At 36.9% G+C, this 17,018-nt stretch overlaps 1 protein-coding gene across 1 annotated transcript in view; it reads right to left on the bottom strand.

Moving 5' to 3' along the window:
- LOC149772682 (uncharacterized) overlaps positions 1-13,518 on the bottom strand; it is an 84,487-nt gene extending 70,969 nt beyond the window's left edge. The window contains exons 1-5 of the mRNA XM_089947494.1: positions 13,488-13,518; positions 10,085-10,181; positions 6,673-6,819; positions 4,638-4,745; positions 3,451-3,585 (exon numbers count right to left, since the gene is read on the bottom strand). Of these exons, the coding sequence (XP_089803620.1) occupies positions 3,451-3,585; positions 4,638-4,745; positions 6,673-6,819; positions 10,085-10,181; positions 13,488-13,504 (504 nt within the window). The 5' untranslated portion in view covers positions 13,505-13,518. The remainder of the gene's footprint in view (positions 1-3,450; positions 3,586-4,637; positions 4,746-6,672; positions 6,820-10,084; positions 10,182-13,487) is intronic.
- Positions 13,519-17,018: the final 3,500 nt, after the last annotated feature.

Below are 17,018 nucleotides of genomic sequence, written 5' to 3'. Positions count from 1 at the left end.
GCAGTGTAATTGTAGTGATGTAAATGGAGGCAGTGTAATTGTAGTGATGTAAACGGAGGCAGTGTAATTGTAGTGAAGTAACAAAATTGCAGTGATTTAAATGGAGGCAATGTAATTGTAGTGATGTAATGAAATTGCAGTGATGTAAATGGAAGCAGTGTAATTGTAGTGATGTAACATAATTGCAGTGATTTAAATGGAGGCAGTGTAATTGTAGTGATGTAACAAAATTGCAGTGATGTAAATGGAGGCAGTGTAATTGTAGTGATGTAATGAAATTGCAGTGATGTAAATGGAGGCAGTGTAACTGTAGTGATGTAAATGGAAGCATTTTAAAATTAAAAGTTTCTTCTAAAACCTTAAATATTGTGATTCTGAATATTCTGCCATCAGCATCTACAAATGCCATGTCCAATACAAACAAAACTGCATACATATTTTGTACTGAGTCTGTGAAAAGAATGAGTTTGATATAACATAGGGATCCGTTGAGACCATAAGCCACTATCAAATGAGCCCCCCCTCCCCACTAAGTACAAAACACGAATGGAATTTTGGATTTATTACATACCCCCTTTGCATGGTTTCTAAATATTTTTAGTTCACTGTATGAGTGCAATTAAAAAAAAAACTGGGATTTATATTTGTAAATAATTCATTGTGTTAAAAAATAGCTATTAAAGAAGGCACATAAGTAGTTTGAAATTCGGTGTGCAATAAAGAAATATGGACTGAACAGCTGTACTGAACACCTGCTCAAGTATGTAAAAGAACATAATGTACAGCAAGTTGGCAAATTGCTGACGACAATGTACTTACTTTAAGTATATAACATAATGTACTGCAAGTTGGTAAATTGCTGACGACAATGTACTTACTTCAGGTAGATAACATAATGTACTGCAAGTTGGTAAATTGCTGAAGACTATGTACTTACTTTAGGTAGATAACATAATGTACTGCAAGTTGGTAAATTGTTGATGACTATTTACTTACTTTAGGTAGATAACATCATGTACTGCAAGTTGGTAAATTGCTGAAGACTATTTACTTACTTTAGGTAGATAACATAATGTACTGCAAGTTGGTAAATTGCTGAAGACCATGTACTTACTTTAGGTAGATAACATAATGTACTGCAAGTTGGTAAATTGCTGATGACTATGTACTTACTTTAGGTAGATAACATAATGTACTGCAAGGTGGTAAATTGCTGATGACAATGTACTTACTTTAGGTAGATAACATAATGTACTGCAAGTTGGTAAATTGTTGATGACTATTTACTTACTTTAGGTAGATAACATAATGTACAGCAAGTTGGTAAATTGCTGAAGACTATGTACTTACTTTAGGTAGATAACATAATGTACTGCAAGTTGGTAAATTGCTGAAGACTATGTACTTACTTTAGGTAGATAACATAATGTACTGCAAGTTGGTAAACTGCTGCAGACTAATTACTTACTTTAGGTAGATAACATAATGTACTGCAAGTTGGTAAATTGCTGAAGACTATTTACTTACTTTAGGTAGATAACATAATGTACTGCAAGTTGGTAAATTGCTGAAGACTATTTACTTACTTTAGGTAGATAACATAATGTACTGCAAGTTGGTAAATTGCTGATGACAATGTACTTACTTTAGGTAGATAACATAATGTACTGCAAGTTGGTAAATTGTTGATGACTATTTACTTACTTTAGGTAGATAACATCATGTACTGCAAGTTGGTAAATTGCTGAAGACTATGTACTTACTTTAAGTAGATAACATAATGTACTGCAAGTTGGTAAATTGTTGATGATTATGTACTTACTTTAGGTAGATAACATAATGTACTGCAAATTGGTAAATTGCTGATGACTATGTACTTACTTTAGGTAGATAGCATAATGTACTGCAAGTTGGTAAATTGTTGAAGACCATGTACTTACTTTAGGTAGATAACATAATGTACTGCAAGTTGGTAAATTGCTGATGACTATGTACTTACTTTAGGTAGATAACATAATGTACTGCAAGTTGGTAAATTGCTGACGACAATGTACTTACTTTAAGTATATAACATAATGTACTGCAAGTTGGTAAATTGCTGAAGACTATGTACTTACTTTAGGTAGATAACATAATGTACTGCTAGTTGGTAAATTGCTGACGACAATGTACTTACTTTAAGTATATAACATAATGTACTGCAAGTTGGTAAATTGCTGATGACTATGTACTTACTTTACGTAGATAACATAATGTACTGCAAGTTGGTAAATTGCTGATGACTATGTACTTACTTTAGGTAGATAACATAATGTACTGCAAGTTGGTAAATTGCTGAAGACCATGTACTTACTTTAGGTAGATAACATAATGTACTGCAAGTTGGTAAATTGCTGACGACAATGTACTTACTTTAAGTAGATAACATAATGTACTGCAAGTTGGTAAATTGCTGAAGACCATGTACTTACTTTAGGTAGATAACATAATGTACTGCAAGTTGGTAAATTGCTGAAAACTATGTACTTACTTCAGGTAGATAACATAATGTACAGCAAGTTGGTAAATTGCTGAAGACTATGTACTTACTTTAGGTAGATAACATAATGTACAGCAAGTTGGTAAATTGCTGAAGACCATGTACTTACTTTAGGTAGATAACATAATGTACAGCAAGTTGGTAAATTGCTGAAGACCATGTACTTACTTTAGGTAGATAACATAATGTACTGCAAGTTGGTAAATTGCTGATGACTATGTACTTACTTTAGGTAGATAACATAATGTACAGCAAGTTGGTAAATTGCTGAAGACCATGTACTTACTTTAGGTAGATAACATAATGTACTGCAAGTTGGTAAATTGCTGATGACAATGTACTTACTTTAGGTAGATAACATAATGTACAGCAAGTTGGTAAATTGCTGAAGACCATGTACTTACTTTAGGTAGATAACATAATGTACTGCAAGTTGGTAAATTGCTGAAGACTATGTACTTACTTTAGGTAGATAACATAATGTACTGCAAGTTGGTAAATTGCTGATGACTATGTACTTACTTTAGGTAGATAACATAATGTACTGCAAGTTGGTAAATTGCTGAAGACTATTTACTTACTTTAGGTAGATAACATAATGTACTGCAAGTTGATAAATTGCTGAAGACTATTTACTTACTTTAGGCAGATAACATAATGTACAGCAAGTTGGCAAATTACTGATGACAATGTACTTACTTTAGGTAGATAACATAATGTACTGCAAGTTGGTAAATTGCTGATGACTATTTACTTACTTTAGGTAGATAATATAATGTACAGCAAGTTGGCAAATTACTGATGACTGTGTACTTACTTTAGATTGATAACATGCTTGAAAATTACTGAGGACTATGTACTTACTTTAGGTAGATAAAAAGCTGGTAAATTACTGAGGACTATGTACTTACTTTAGGTAGATCTACATATGACAGATAGTTGAATGCTTGTGTCAAGAGATTCTGATCAAATCCACCAAGTTCCAATATTTCTGTCCATATTGACTTGAATTCTGCTAAGAATGTTGTGTAGTTCCCTTTAAATCTCTATTGATCAGAAAAAAGGAAGATTTTGTAAAATTCAAATTTTTTAACTAATAATCTCTTGTCAAACATTATCCATCAAAAATATTGTCATGGATTCAAACAAAGAATCTTATGATGATTGTTTCTAAAGAAGTTACTGGAAATGACTTCAAAGATGTTGAGGCAATTATTATTTACGAACTTTATGCAGCAATCAGATGAAATGAAACAATTGCAATATGTAAAGAGTTTGAAGTTTTAAAAAAAAATACCCCGTGTACAGGTGCATGTAATATACATATGTTAGTTTCCAAAACTGTCATATTTCCATTAACATTGTATAATAGATAATTGAAAATTATCTGTAAGGATGTTTTTTAAAAATAACATATCAACAAAGATGCTTTAACCTTCTTAAAGTTGAAACTTAAGCCTACTTAAACAACCTGACTATAGTGTGGCTAGATCATTCTCTCATTTGTCCGTGAGTGGGCATATACTTTGAATCACTGATTTTACTACAGCCAGGAACAATGTGTGCACTCCTAAGGTCCAACTCCCTAAAATATACATCACATGGCCATAAACACCAGAACATCTGTTGGAAAACCCAAGTTGGGAGAGATGGGCATTCAGGGGCCATAACTCTTCTAAATCATGGTGCAGATTACTCAAACCAACTCATTCAAAGTCTAATCAAGATAAAGGTACATAATAAGTATGACTTAAATTAAATATTTCTGAGTAAAGTAAAGTAGAGCCAAGTTAGTAGGACAGGCAATCAGGGGCCATAACTCTTCTAAACATTAAAGTGAAATATTTTAAAATAAAATTAGTCAAGGTCTCATCAATATAAACTTGCATGCCAAACTTGGATGATATCCTAAAAAGCTGAGTAAAGTTATGCTGTGGAAGCCAAAGCGACAAGGTTAAGCAATCAAGGGCCATTAACTCATGTAAAGATGTCTTATTAAGCTGTAGAAAACTGCAATTAATAAATGTCCAATCAACCTGTAGAAAACTGCAATTAATAATGAAATATTGCCAAATAAAAATATGTAGAAAATAATTACCAGGGATAGACTATCAATGCTGCCATGAAATGTGACAAAGCATTTATAAAGATGTTCCAGCTGATTGGTCAGATGTATGTTGGACTCATTGGGAAACCCTTGGAGTACCTAAATATAAATAAATTAAAGAAATGTATGTTGGACTCTTTGGGAAACCCTTGCAGTACCTAAATATAAATAAATTAAAGAAATGAGGACATTAGTACCTGAATACAAAGAAATTAAAGAAATGAGGATAGTGAACTTTATTAAAGTCAGGTCTCAACTCTAAATACACACTCATGTCCTCAATAACAATTTCTTTAAAACTATCAAAGGGACACTGTTTTAAACATGCTTTGTTTCAACCTGAAGATATAACACATAGATGATTTTTAACTTGCAATCTGCAACATGATTTGATAAAAATTCAATGAATTGTTTCAGATTGGTAAGTCTCAAAATTTCATAATTTCCTGCACTAATTTATTATGTTCACTGATACTAAATCTTCACAAAATATACTTAATAAGAGATGTATAGAACAAAGGTTCTGCACTTCTATGGGTCCAAGAGATGTATATAACAAAGGTTCTGCACTTCTATAGGTCCAAGATATGTATATAACAAAAGTTACGCACTTCTATAGGTCCAAGAGATGTATAGAACAAAGGTTCTGCACTTCTAAAGGTCCAAGAGATGTATAGAACAAAAGTTCTGCACGTCTATAGGTCCAAGAGATGTATAGAACAAAGGTTCTGCACTTCTAAAGGTCCAAGAGATGTATAGAACAAAGGTTCTGCACTTCTATAGGTCCAAGAGATGTATAGAACAAAGGTTCTGCACTTCTATTGGTCCAAGAGATGTATAGAAGAAAGGTTCTGCACTTCTATAGGTCCAAGAGATGTATAGAAAAAAGGTTCTGCACTTCTATAGGTCCAAGAGATGTACAGAACAAAGGTTCTGCACTTCTATAGGTCCAAGAGATGTATAGAACAAAGGTTCTGCACTTCTATAGGTCCAAGAGATGTATAGAACAAAGGTTCTGCACTTCTATAGGTCCAAGAGATGTATAAAACAAAAGCCCAAGCACAATGGAGATCCCTCACCTGCATGACACCTATTAAAACCCCCAAATACAGAGTAATTTGCAAAGAAATTTGGGTTAGTGGGTGCTTTTTATATAGAAATGTATACAAAATTCTGTTGATTGGATTTTTTAAAAAATCTTAAGTTCCAAAAACTTTATCTATATTTGATAACAGATCAGCATGATTTGCAAAATGTTAAATGTCTTCAAATTCTACGAAGGAGCTTTGGAGAAGTCATTTACAAATTTATCTATTTTTAACAGAAAAACCAAGGTTAGATAGCAGATCTGCAGCATTTGAACAAAAACTAAGAAAGGGCCTTCATGCATGGATGTCTAATACCAAATTTAGTCAAATTCTGTCAAGCAATTTTTGTGAGTTGTTTTAAGGTTCTGTTTTGTTTCAGTAATGGTGACCATATTTGAAAGCAGGTCTGCATCTTTTGTATAAAAATGAAAGTCCTTCATATTACTGTATAAATGTGAAAGTCCTTCATACCACTGTATAAATATTAAAGTCCTTCATACCACTGGACAAATATGGAAGTTCTTCATACCACTGTATAAATATGAAAGTCCTTCATGCCACTGTATAAATATGAAAGTCCTTCATACCACTGTACAAATATGGAAGTCCTTCATACCACTGTATCAATATGAAAGTCCTTCATACCACTGTACAAATATGAAAGTCATTCATACCACTGTATACATATAATTTTGGTCCAATTCTGGTGACTTGATTTTTAAAAGTTATTTTTAAATATTTGAAGTGCCTTCATACCAAAATGCTTGCTGCCAAATCTGACTGAAATTAGTTGTGTTTTCTTTCAAAAGAATTCGAAATTAGAAATGATGATGGATACACAACAGATATGAATGATGTGAGCAGTCACAGGAGCCATGCAATACACTCACTTGGCCTTATGGGAAGGTGACCAAAAACTTGTGATAAAGGAAACTCACCATGCTGTATCTGCTGACCCTCTTCATGATGTACTTGTCTGTCTCAAATTTGATCACACTTGGATGGGAGATGCTGACAGTGGAGGACAGGAACTCTGTCATCCCCATAAGCTGCCCCACCATGGAACACTGGGTATCATCTGACACCTGTTTAAAAACAATAGTTCCAAAAAATGCCATCTCTCCCCCCTGAGAAACTTTATGATGATTTCTGCTTAATATGCAGGTGAGACGACTTGATGATTTTCAATGTAACTTTCAGCAGATTGCTGGCCCTATTATACTCAAGTAATGAGGTCTAGGTGCCTTTCCCAAGGACACATAGAGGCATCCAATCTTCTGGACAGTTATTAAACCCACATAGAGGCATCCAACCTTCTGGACAGTTATTACACCCACATAGAGGCATCCTGCCTTCTGGACAGTTATTACACCCACATAGAGGCATCCAATCTTCTGGACAGTTATTACACCCACAGTCCATGGATTACAAGCCAGATAATCTATAACTCAGCTACTGCACCTGCCTCACTGCAAACTTTAAGCATATAGCAATATTATACCAATGTTTCAGTTGAATGCAGCAACTTATGTGTGGATTTCTAAAACCTTCAACACGTAGCATTATAGTATTGTTGCTGATAATACATCCCAGCAAAAGTGTGATAACTATATTTAGCCTTAATATGCAAGACTAAAAATCCATTTGCAGACTGATAATCTCTTATTACCAAATATAATTCAAAAGACAACTTTATTATGAAAGAATAGCAACAATTAGCGTAAAGCACAATTGTGGCATATTAGCAACAAGTTTATGATAAATGTAGCCTAATACCTACAACACTCATATTTTGGCAGCTTTTTAATGAAACACTAAAGAAAAACTCTTCAAGTACGAAATATTTTTTAACAAGTGGGCTTCAAAGCTAGAGTTCATGACTAAAATGATGTATATAATCTGTACAGGGTCAGTAATGACAGGTCAGTGAAAGCATTTAGAAGTATCTATCACCCAAAGAAAATACATGTACTATATATCCAAGCCACAATAGTATTATGCAAATTCTCTTTTACATTACATGAAATAATTATAATAGTGATGTATAATAAGACTTTAGGAAGATTGTTATCATTATTAGTACTATTATTATGATTATTATTAATTATTATTATTATTATTATTTAGACCAATAATAATTAATCAGTGTTGTCCCCAGACCAATGATCAGGCCATGGTGCTAGCTGCCTGTTTCTCAGGGCATGGGGTGGGTTGTCTGTCAGGGCATGGGGCTAGTTGTCTGTTTGGGCATGGTGCTAGCTGCCTGTCAGGGCATGGTGCTGCTTGTCTGTCAGGGTATGGGGCTGGTTGTCTGTCAGGGCATGGGTCTTGTGTTTTATCAGGGTATAGTGCTGGCTGCCTGTCAGGGCATGGTGCTGGCTGGCTGTCAGGACATGGGGCTAATTGTCTGTCAGGGCATGGGGCTGGTTGTCTGTCAGGGCATAGGGCTGGTTGTCTGTTAGGGCATAGGGCTGATTGTCTGTCAGGGCATAGAGTTGGTTGTCTGTTAGGGCATGGGGCTGGTGTTTGGTCAGGGCATGGGGCTGGTTGTCCGTCAGGGCATAGGGCTAGAGGTGTGACAGGGCATGGGGCTGGTCGTCTGTTAGGGTATGGGGCTGGTTGTCTGTCAGGGCATGGGAATGGTTGTCTGTTATGGCATAGGGCTGGCTGTTGGTCAGGGTATGGGGCTGGTTATGTCAGGGCATGGTGCTGGTTGTCTGTCAGGGCATAGGGCTGGCTGGCTGTCAGGGCATGGTGCTGACTGCCTGTCTGGGCATGGTGATGATTGTCTGTCAGGGCATGGGGCTGGTTGTCTGTCAGGGCATAGGGATGGTCATCTGTCAGGACATGTGGCTGGTTGTCTGTCATGGCATAGGGCTGGTTGTCTGTTAGGGCATTGGGCTGATTGTCTGTCAGGGCATATGGCTGGTTGTCTGTTAGAGCATAGGGCTTGTGTTTGGTCAGTGTATGATGCTGGCAGCCTGTCAGGGCATAGGGCTGGTCATCTGTCAGGGCATGGATTGGTTGTCTGTCAGGGCATAGACCTGGTTGTCTATTAGGGCATGGGCTGATTGTCTGTTAGAGCATATAGCTGGTTGACTGTTAGGGCATGGGGCTGGTGTTTGGTCAGGGTATGGTGCTGGCTGCCTGTCAGGGCATAGGGCTGGTTGTCTGTCAGAGCATAGGGCTGGTCATCTGTCAGGGCATGGATTCGTTGTCTGTCTGGGCATAAGGCTGGTTGTCTGTTAGGGCATGGGGCTGGTGTTTGGTCAGGGCATAGGGCTGGTTGTCTGTCATGGCATAGGGATGATTATCTGTCAGGGCATAGGGCTGGTTGCCTGTCATGGTATAGGGATGATTATCTGTCAGGGCATAGGGCTGGTTGTCTGTTAGGGTATGGGGCTGATTGTCTGTCAGGGTATGGGGCTGGTTATCTGTTAGGGCATGGGGCTGGTTGTCTGTCAGGGCATAGGCTGGCTGCCTGTCAGGGCATGGTGTTGGTCATCTGTCAGGGCATATGGCTGATTGTCTGTTAGGGTATGGGGCTGGTGTTTTGTCAGGGTATTGTGCTGGCTGCCTGTCAGGGCATGGTGCTGGTTGTCTGTCAGGGCATAGGGCTGGTAGTCTGTCAAGGCATGAGGCTGATTGTCAGGGCATAGGGCTGGTTGTCTGTCAGGGCATGGGACTGGTTGTCTGTTAGGGCATGGGTCTGGTTGTCTGTCAAGGCATGAGGCTGATTGTCAGGGCATAGGGCTGGTTGTCTGTCAGGGCATAGGGCTGGTAGCCTGTTAGGGTACGGGGCTGGTTGTCTGTCAGGGCATGGGGCTAGTTGTCTGTTAGGGCATGGTGCTGGCTGTTGGTCAGGGTATGGGGCTGGTTTTTGGTCAAGGTGTGATACTGATTGTCTGTCAGGGCATGGGGCTGGTTGTCTGTTAGGTTATGGATCTGGTTGTCTGTCAGGGCATGGGGCTGGTTCTGTTAGGGCATGGTGCTGGTTGTTGGTCAGGGTGTGGGGCTGGTTTCTGTTAGGGCTGGTTTTTGGTGTGGGTATGGTGGTGGTTGTCAGGGCATCGGGCTGGATCTCTGTCATGGCAGGGTACTGGTTGCCTGATTGGATATTTTGTGCATGATAATGTATCTTCAGAGTGAAGCCCCTTCACACTGGCATATTTAATCAAAGATTTTCACTGCAAGTGAAAAATAAAACAAATTACACCTTGGTATTAAACTTCTTAAGATTTAAGACATGGCTGCTCCCAGTGAATGCAGGTTATACACCCATGAGAAGGCATTGTGCCACTGAAAACAGACTAGGGACAACACTAATAACTGGAACTGATGTTAACATACAGAGGATGGTGTGAAGAAAAGAATGGCATCTTTAGGGTCATCTTCTTCCTTCTTCAACATGCTGTGGTCATAAATAAAGAATATTCTATCTCGCTTTCTGAAAAATACATAGTAAAAATACATACTGCATTGAAACTTATACTGTCTTCAATAGGACAAAGTTCACTTCACTGTTCATTTAAACATAGTAACCACACATATTTTGTCAGAAATCCTTTCTTTTATATTCGCATAATAAAACAAACATTGCATTTCAAAAATATATTTTTCTAAAATTCATACGTCTAGATTTTCTGGGAGACTATATGAATTTTGATGATGAAAAAATCTGCACTTTTATATTATCTGTCCCAATATACGCAAAACTATGGCCCAAACCATGATCATAATTGGCAATCATGAAGACAATTAAGGTGAATTCTATTTTTTATAATCAAGACTATGGCTATTATGAATTATAATCAATATACATGCACTGCCATTATTAAAACTGACAAAAAATGTTTTTAAAATACTGGTTCATGAACTTAAATAAAATTAATCTTTCTAACGATTATTTCTTCTCATCTAATGCCAACAGTGGAGAACCAGTCTACCACTATATAACATTCTGGTAGATTAGGTTGTATACTGATATGGCAATAGGTTTGGGTTATATATGGGTAAATACATATGGGTAAATGTAATGAGACAGCCACACACACACCACTTGTGTATTAGGACCAAGCGATTTAATGAGGAATAATGTACTTTTGACACTTGAAATGTGAAGATATCAGAACTCATGTAGCAAGCTGCAACACTTTTTAATATATCTGATCTTATCACATCCATATTGATTCAGTTGTTGTACCATTACAATGAACTTACTATTAACTTGTGATATTTACTCTGGATCATTTTGGTACCCTGAATTCATACTGTGCATTAATTTTATACCACATAATTTGTACAAGTAGTAGCAAAAAAAAATTGGATAGTCAATGCCAGGGGTCTCTCTAAATCTAGATTGGACCTTTACTATATTGTAGACAAGTTACCTACCACTTTTTAAAATTATCAAACTTGCCCCCCCGCAAAAAAAAATTACAAAATGTGGCATTTTTAAGTTCTTGCAAGTCACTAGTAAATAACTATTTATGCTGACTTATGAGAAAAACTCAAAACATAGACCCAGATCTGCTGACACATAATGTGCTGGCAGATCAGAGTCGATGTTGTTTGTTGTAAGGATTATTCCAAACAAACCATGCAAAGATCAGCCAGCATATTATATGATGGGAGATCTGGATCTATCCAGCTTGTACTCAACTTATAAACAAGTATATACAGTATGTACTTGTACTCAACTTATGAACAAGTATATACAGTATTATTATTCTGCTGTGGTTCCATTTATACGTCTCGTCACCTTTTTAACGTCATCCAGTTAACTGTATAGAAAGTTATACACTTCATATAAAAAGTAATTCATATGACCTGTGAATGGGAAACATTGCTATTTCTGATCTGTGTATATCATTGGTTACCTATAGTTAGCATTCAATTGTCCTTCACAAACAAAAATGAGCTGTTCTTATATCACATTTATAATGTAGTGAAGTGCAGCAGTTACGATCAACAAGCCACAACCCAAATCAGAATAACAAAGGGTCATCATCAGAAATTAAATCAATCATAAACCCGAGGTCCTGCTCATACCCATTTTGAGGTCACAGCAAAAACTGAAGGTTGGGAGGTTATACCCAGTTTGAGGTCACAGCAAAAACTGAAGGTTGGGAGGTCATACCCAGTTTGAGGTCACAGCAAAAACTGTTTAGAAATATTTAGTAGTGTATCAGCAGTTAAATATACGAGTGGAACCTAAATGTTTGACAATTAACCTAAATTATGGGATTAGCAACTTTATAAAAGCATCCAAGATGGTGTTTTACATGAAACTGAGATACACATCTATCGTACATGTATTTTAATCCATTTAGCTACAGATCTATTTACATACTGAGTGAGCCTTTCCTCTGTAATAGTGACATATCTAGCGCAAAATTGAAAATAGCCCCAGGACAGATGGTTGTGCTATTCCACATGGATTTACATGTCACCAAACATAGGATTTGCTATGGAAACATAATGTACATGTCATCAAAAGAACCCTTCAGCCAATGGTACCTCCACACCCATGAGAAATACCAATAAGTGTATAAAATTTACACCAATGTGTGCAGCCAAAATTGCATGCAAATTTTTGTAGCTTTTAATGAATAGGTGATATTAGCCCCTAAACTGAAAATCAATATCGTCAATGCTGAGGAGATGGTTGGTCAGCTAACCCACTTCAACACCACTATGATGAAAGCTAACGTTTAACTGTCCTTTTCTTACGTACTAATCATGAGCTGTTAACTCCTTTCTTTTCAACTAAAACTTAATCCTTTTACATCCTAATTTCTTTTTAAGTAATGTGTAAGCTGCATCACAGCATGCTTTTTAGTTATAATTCTACTGCTTCCTGATTTATTTTCAATTTCAATTTTGACCAAAAATTATAATTATTTTTGTATTTATTTATTTTAAATTATTGCATAAGCTGCTTCACAGCATGCATTTGAGATCTTCCTGATTTATTTGAATTTTAATTCTGACCAAAAATTGTATTTATTAAGTAATGCAGAAACTGCATTACAGTATGCTATTTAGTCCTAATTTTGGTGATTTCTGATTTATTTCAAATTGTCATTGTGCCCAGTAATGTTATTTATTTTATTAGTCCTAAATTGTGGTATTTTTATTTTACTTTAGCCTAATACTAAATTCACTTCTACTCATTGACTTTTAAAATGCTTTGTTTGCAATGTCGGTAAAAATCTCATTTGAGCTTATCTTTAATTATTTTAAATCATGCCAAATTTAAATAAATCTTACGTTCATCTTTAGTCCTACAATATAAGACACCGCACATGTTGTTTTTGTTTTAGTGATTGACGCACACAACGTAAATATCAGCGTCGAGGTCTTACTTGTTGGACTAGTTCATCTTAAGAATAGATTTGTTAAAATTTTTATCTGCATAATCATTTCTTTCAACGCGCATTACGCAATGCAAAATACAATTAAAAACATTAAAAGTAACAAAATTTAGCTTTTCTTCAGCATTTGTGATCATTAATAATCACTTAAATTTGCCGTCTTTGCTGTCTGGCCGATCGTCTTCATGTGTCTGTGCGTCTTAGCAGTATTTAGTAGGTATTTACAGATTATTTAGTAAGTAGCAATGCAGAAGACCAAATAATTTACGTATCATTATGTACCTATGTAGTTGCTTTTACTACCACATACAGATTAATATTCCCATCAACAATGAAATAGACAAGAAAACATAATTTTATTCCAATATGATACTCACCTCCCTTCGCTAGCCATTTTGTAAATAAACAAATCACATGACTCTAATCACATGATTTAGACTGGTTTTCTCTATGTTTCATATTTTGCTTTTTCATATTCACTTCCCGCATTGTATTCTATTTTCGAAGACTTTGGAGGATCCCGTCCAAGTCTCGGAGTGTTCATCCTTTTCTCATTGTATGGGCATCCATCACTGCCAAAATTACATTTAATCACATGACGTAGTATGAAATGCATTGATTTAACCAAACAAAAGAAATGATGAGTTCAGATTCCAAATGGCGTGCCATAAAAATAAATCATTTCAGAAAATAAAAGAACACAATATAAAATAAATCCAATATTAACTAGTTTACAGGTACATTGATATGACAAGAAAGAACGAAAGTGGAACAAATTTTATAGAATTTAAACGGCTGAACAAAGTCTGGCTGGGAACTGCACTACGGCATCGCTCTCATCGCAAGGCACAGCATCGCAATCCACTTGAGAACCCCCGAATTTGAACGATGTCTGTATAAAAGTATTCATCTTTCTCGCTTGGTCTTGGTATTAACAATGAACTATCAGTCTTGGACGTTGTCCCATTTTATATGCTGACCAATATTGACGTGACCGTACGGTAAAGTGAAGTGGTTGGGAAGCCAAACTCGCTTCTGGTACACGATTTGATACACTTTTTCCAGAGGCCGACCGACAATTTGGTGTGTGGGTAAACGTACAATCTTGTGAGGCTCGTAGGTGGTAACTTTAAAGTTTCCATCCTGTCCAGACTGCAAGGCTTTTTTTTTTCCCTCAGTACGCCAAAGTTCACCACTCCACTGGTGCGATAATTGAGAATCAATTCTTTCACTTAGCATTCGGTGTGCAATTCTCCTTGTTTGTTCCGGTATTCGTAGCCGTAATTTTTGGGACCTCCACTAGTGAAACTTAGAATCTTGTCGTCTGAGTGTTCGTCAGTAGTAAGGTGGGCCACCATAGGGACAATGGGACTTACCATTAAAAGCAACCCCTGGGCCAATATAGGGACTATGTAAATTTAACATGGGGAAAATTGCTGGGCCACTATAGGGGAATTTAACATGGGGAATAGAGTTTGGGCTTGTCTAGGGACAAGGGGAATTGAACATGGGGAATAGAGTTTGGGCTTGTCTAGGGAAAAGGGGAACTGAACATAGGGAATAGAGTTTGGGTCTGTCTAGGGACAAGGGGAATTGAACATGGGAATATAGTTTGGGTTTGTCTAGGTATAAGGGGAATGGAACAGGGGACTATAGTGTGGGTCTGTCTAGGGACAATGGGAATTTAACATGGGGAATAGATCGTGGGACTGTCTAGGGACAATGGGAAATTTAACATTACGGAAACCCCTGGGGGATATAGCCTCAAGGGAATTTAACATATGGAAATTGAACATGGTGGATCTGTATAGCGTCAAGGGGAATTGAACATGGTGGGACTGTCTAGGGACAATGATGGTAGAGGATCAAACACAACAAAGACAGAAACATACATACACTAGTAAAAGCGTGAGATTTATATATAAAGCATTACCAAGACCTGAAATCTTGCTGGGGTGTTCAAAAATTTGCATAATTGTAATGATGCTATAAATAGCTATAATCAAGGAAATGCTCAACGACAAAATGGATGTGACTAAAAGTAACGTTAAAATGACGAAATTGTCCCAAATTTTAAAGGAAAATAAACATATCCCCCAAAATTAAGTTACAATGGTTTAGACTAAAATGGATACAATTAGTAACTACTTACAATATCAACTTGTGCGACGATCGCGGATAAACAACCATGTATCTATTTATAGCTATAATCAGCTGAAATTCATATGAAATCCCACTATCTATTTATAGCTCCAACTTGTGGGTTATTCCTTTGGAAAATCCCACTATCTTTTTATAGCTTCAGCTTGAGTGACGTTCCTGTTTATGAACTCTGATACATATGTATAACAACAACCTATTGAAATCCCCAAGTCCATATTTATAGTTTTAAAAGGGATAAATGTCAACAGTGTTGCAAGTGGCTGACCTGAATACACGCTACTGTAGGTAGGTAGGTAGAGTGTATATGATAGGGATAAACTGAGTTTTATAGGGACAAACAGAGACCAATACACACACACACACACACACACACACACACACACAACGTACGCGAGCAGACATACTCACACACACACACACACACACACACACACACACACACAGAGGGAAGAGGAAAAATCAAACCCCAAATATACTATCAACACAGAAGGGAGATAATACAAACCCCAAATAAACTATCCACACAAACGTACGCGAACGCATACAAATCCCAGATATACTATCCACACAAACGTACGCAAACTCATACAAACCCCAAAATCTACTATCCATACAAACGTACGCGAACGCATACAAACCCCAAATATACAATCCACACAAACGTACGCGAACGCATACAAACCCCAAATATGCTATCCATACAAACGTACGCGAACGCATATAAACCCCAAATATACTTTCCATACAAACGTACCCGAACGCATACAATTCCCAAATATACTATACACACAACGTCGCTAACGCGGACAAACCCCAAATATACGATCTACACTCGGGAGGAAGAAGAAAAAAACAACCAAATATACGATCTACACAACGTACGCGAATGCACACACACACACAGAGACACGCGCGCACACACAAACACACACACACACACACACACATACAGGGAAGAGGAAAAGAACAAACCCCAAATATACTATCCACACAGAAGGGCGATAATACAAACCCCAAATATACTATCTACACATGGAAGAGGAAGAATACAAAACCCATACATACTCTCCACACGGAGGTGAGATGTAAATAAAATAAACCCCATATCTACAATCTACGCAGAGAGAAGAAATAAATAACCCAATATACACTATCCTCAAAGAGGGAAGAGGAAAAAGCCATAATATACTAACCACACAGAGGGAAGAAGAAAACCATTATACACTATCCACACGGAGTGAAGAAATAACCCTTTATATATACTATCAACATAGAATGAAGAAAATAGCCCATTATATTCCATCAACACAGTGAAGAAGAAAATGTTTTTTGAAAGCACCTAAGCCCTCACCTGCAATGATCAACTCTGCCAAGCACCTACACCCCACCCCACCCCCACCACTACAAAACCCATTTAACCAGTTATTTTATTTGATCAGTGTGTGATTTAGGAAACATCAAGACACAAAATGATGGATGAATAGACTGACTATTGTTTACCGACTTGCATGCCTAAAGAGCGTGCGTGAAGGAAAACATCCTTTCATTTCAATTCTAACTAAAACATGTTCCAGAGGGATAGAGATAGGTGAAGGAGCACAATTTCATAAAGTGTGAGTAAAAACAAATCACGCCATCCTTATTATAGAATGTCAAGACTAAGAGACACTTACGTTTTCTTTCTGGTCTATTCTCTTTTAGAAGGTAGTATGAAATTTCACATCAGGGCCAACGCATCGGCTCAC

Source organism: Sinohyriopsis cumingii, unplaced genomic scaffold (genome assembly GCF_028554795.1).
Source record: "Sinohyriopsis cumingii isolate HCF-2022 unplaced genomic scaffold, ASM2855479v2 utg001276l, whole genome shotgun sequence".
Lineage (NCBI taxonomy): Eukaryota > Metazoa > Mollusca > Bivalvia > Unionida > Unionidae > Sinohyriopsis > Sinohyriopsis cumingii.
Note: the sequence above shows the minus strand (reverse complement) of the source record. Positions and strands in the feature narration are given on the sequence as shown.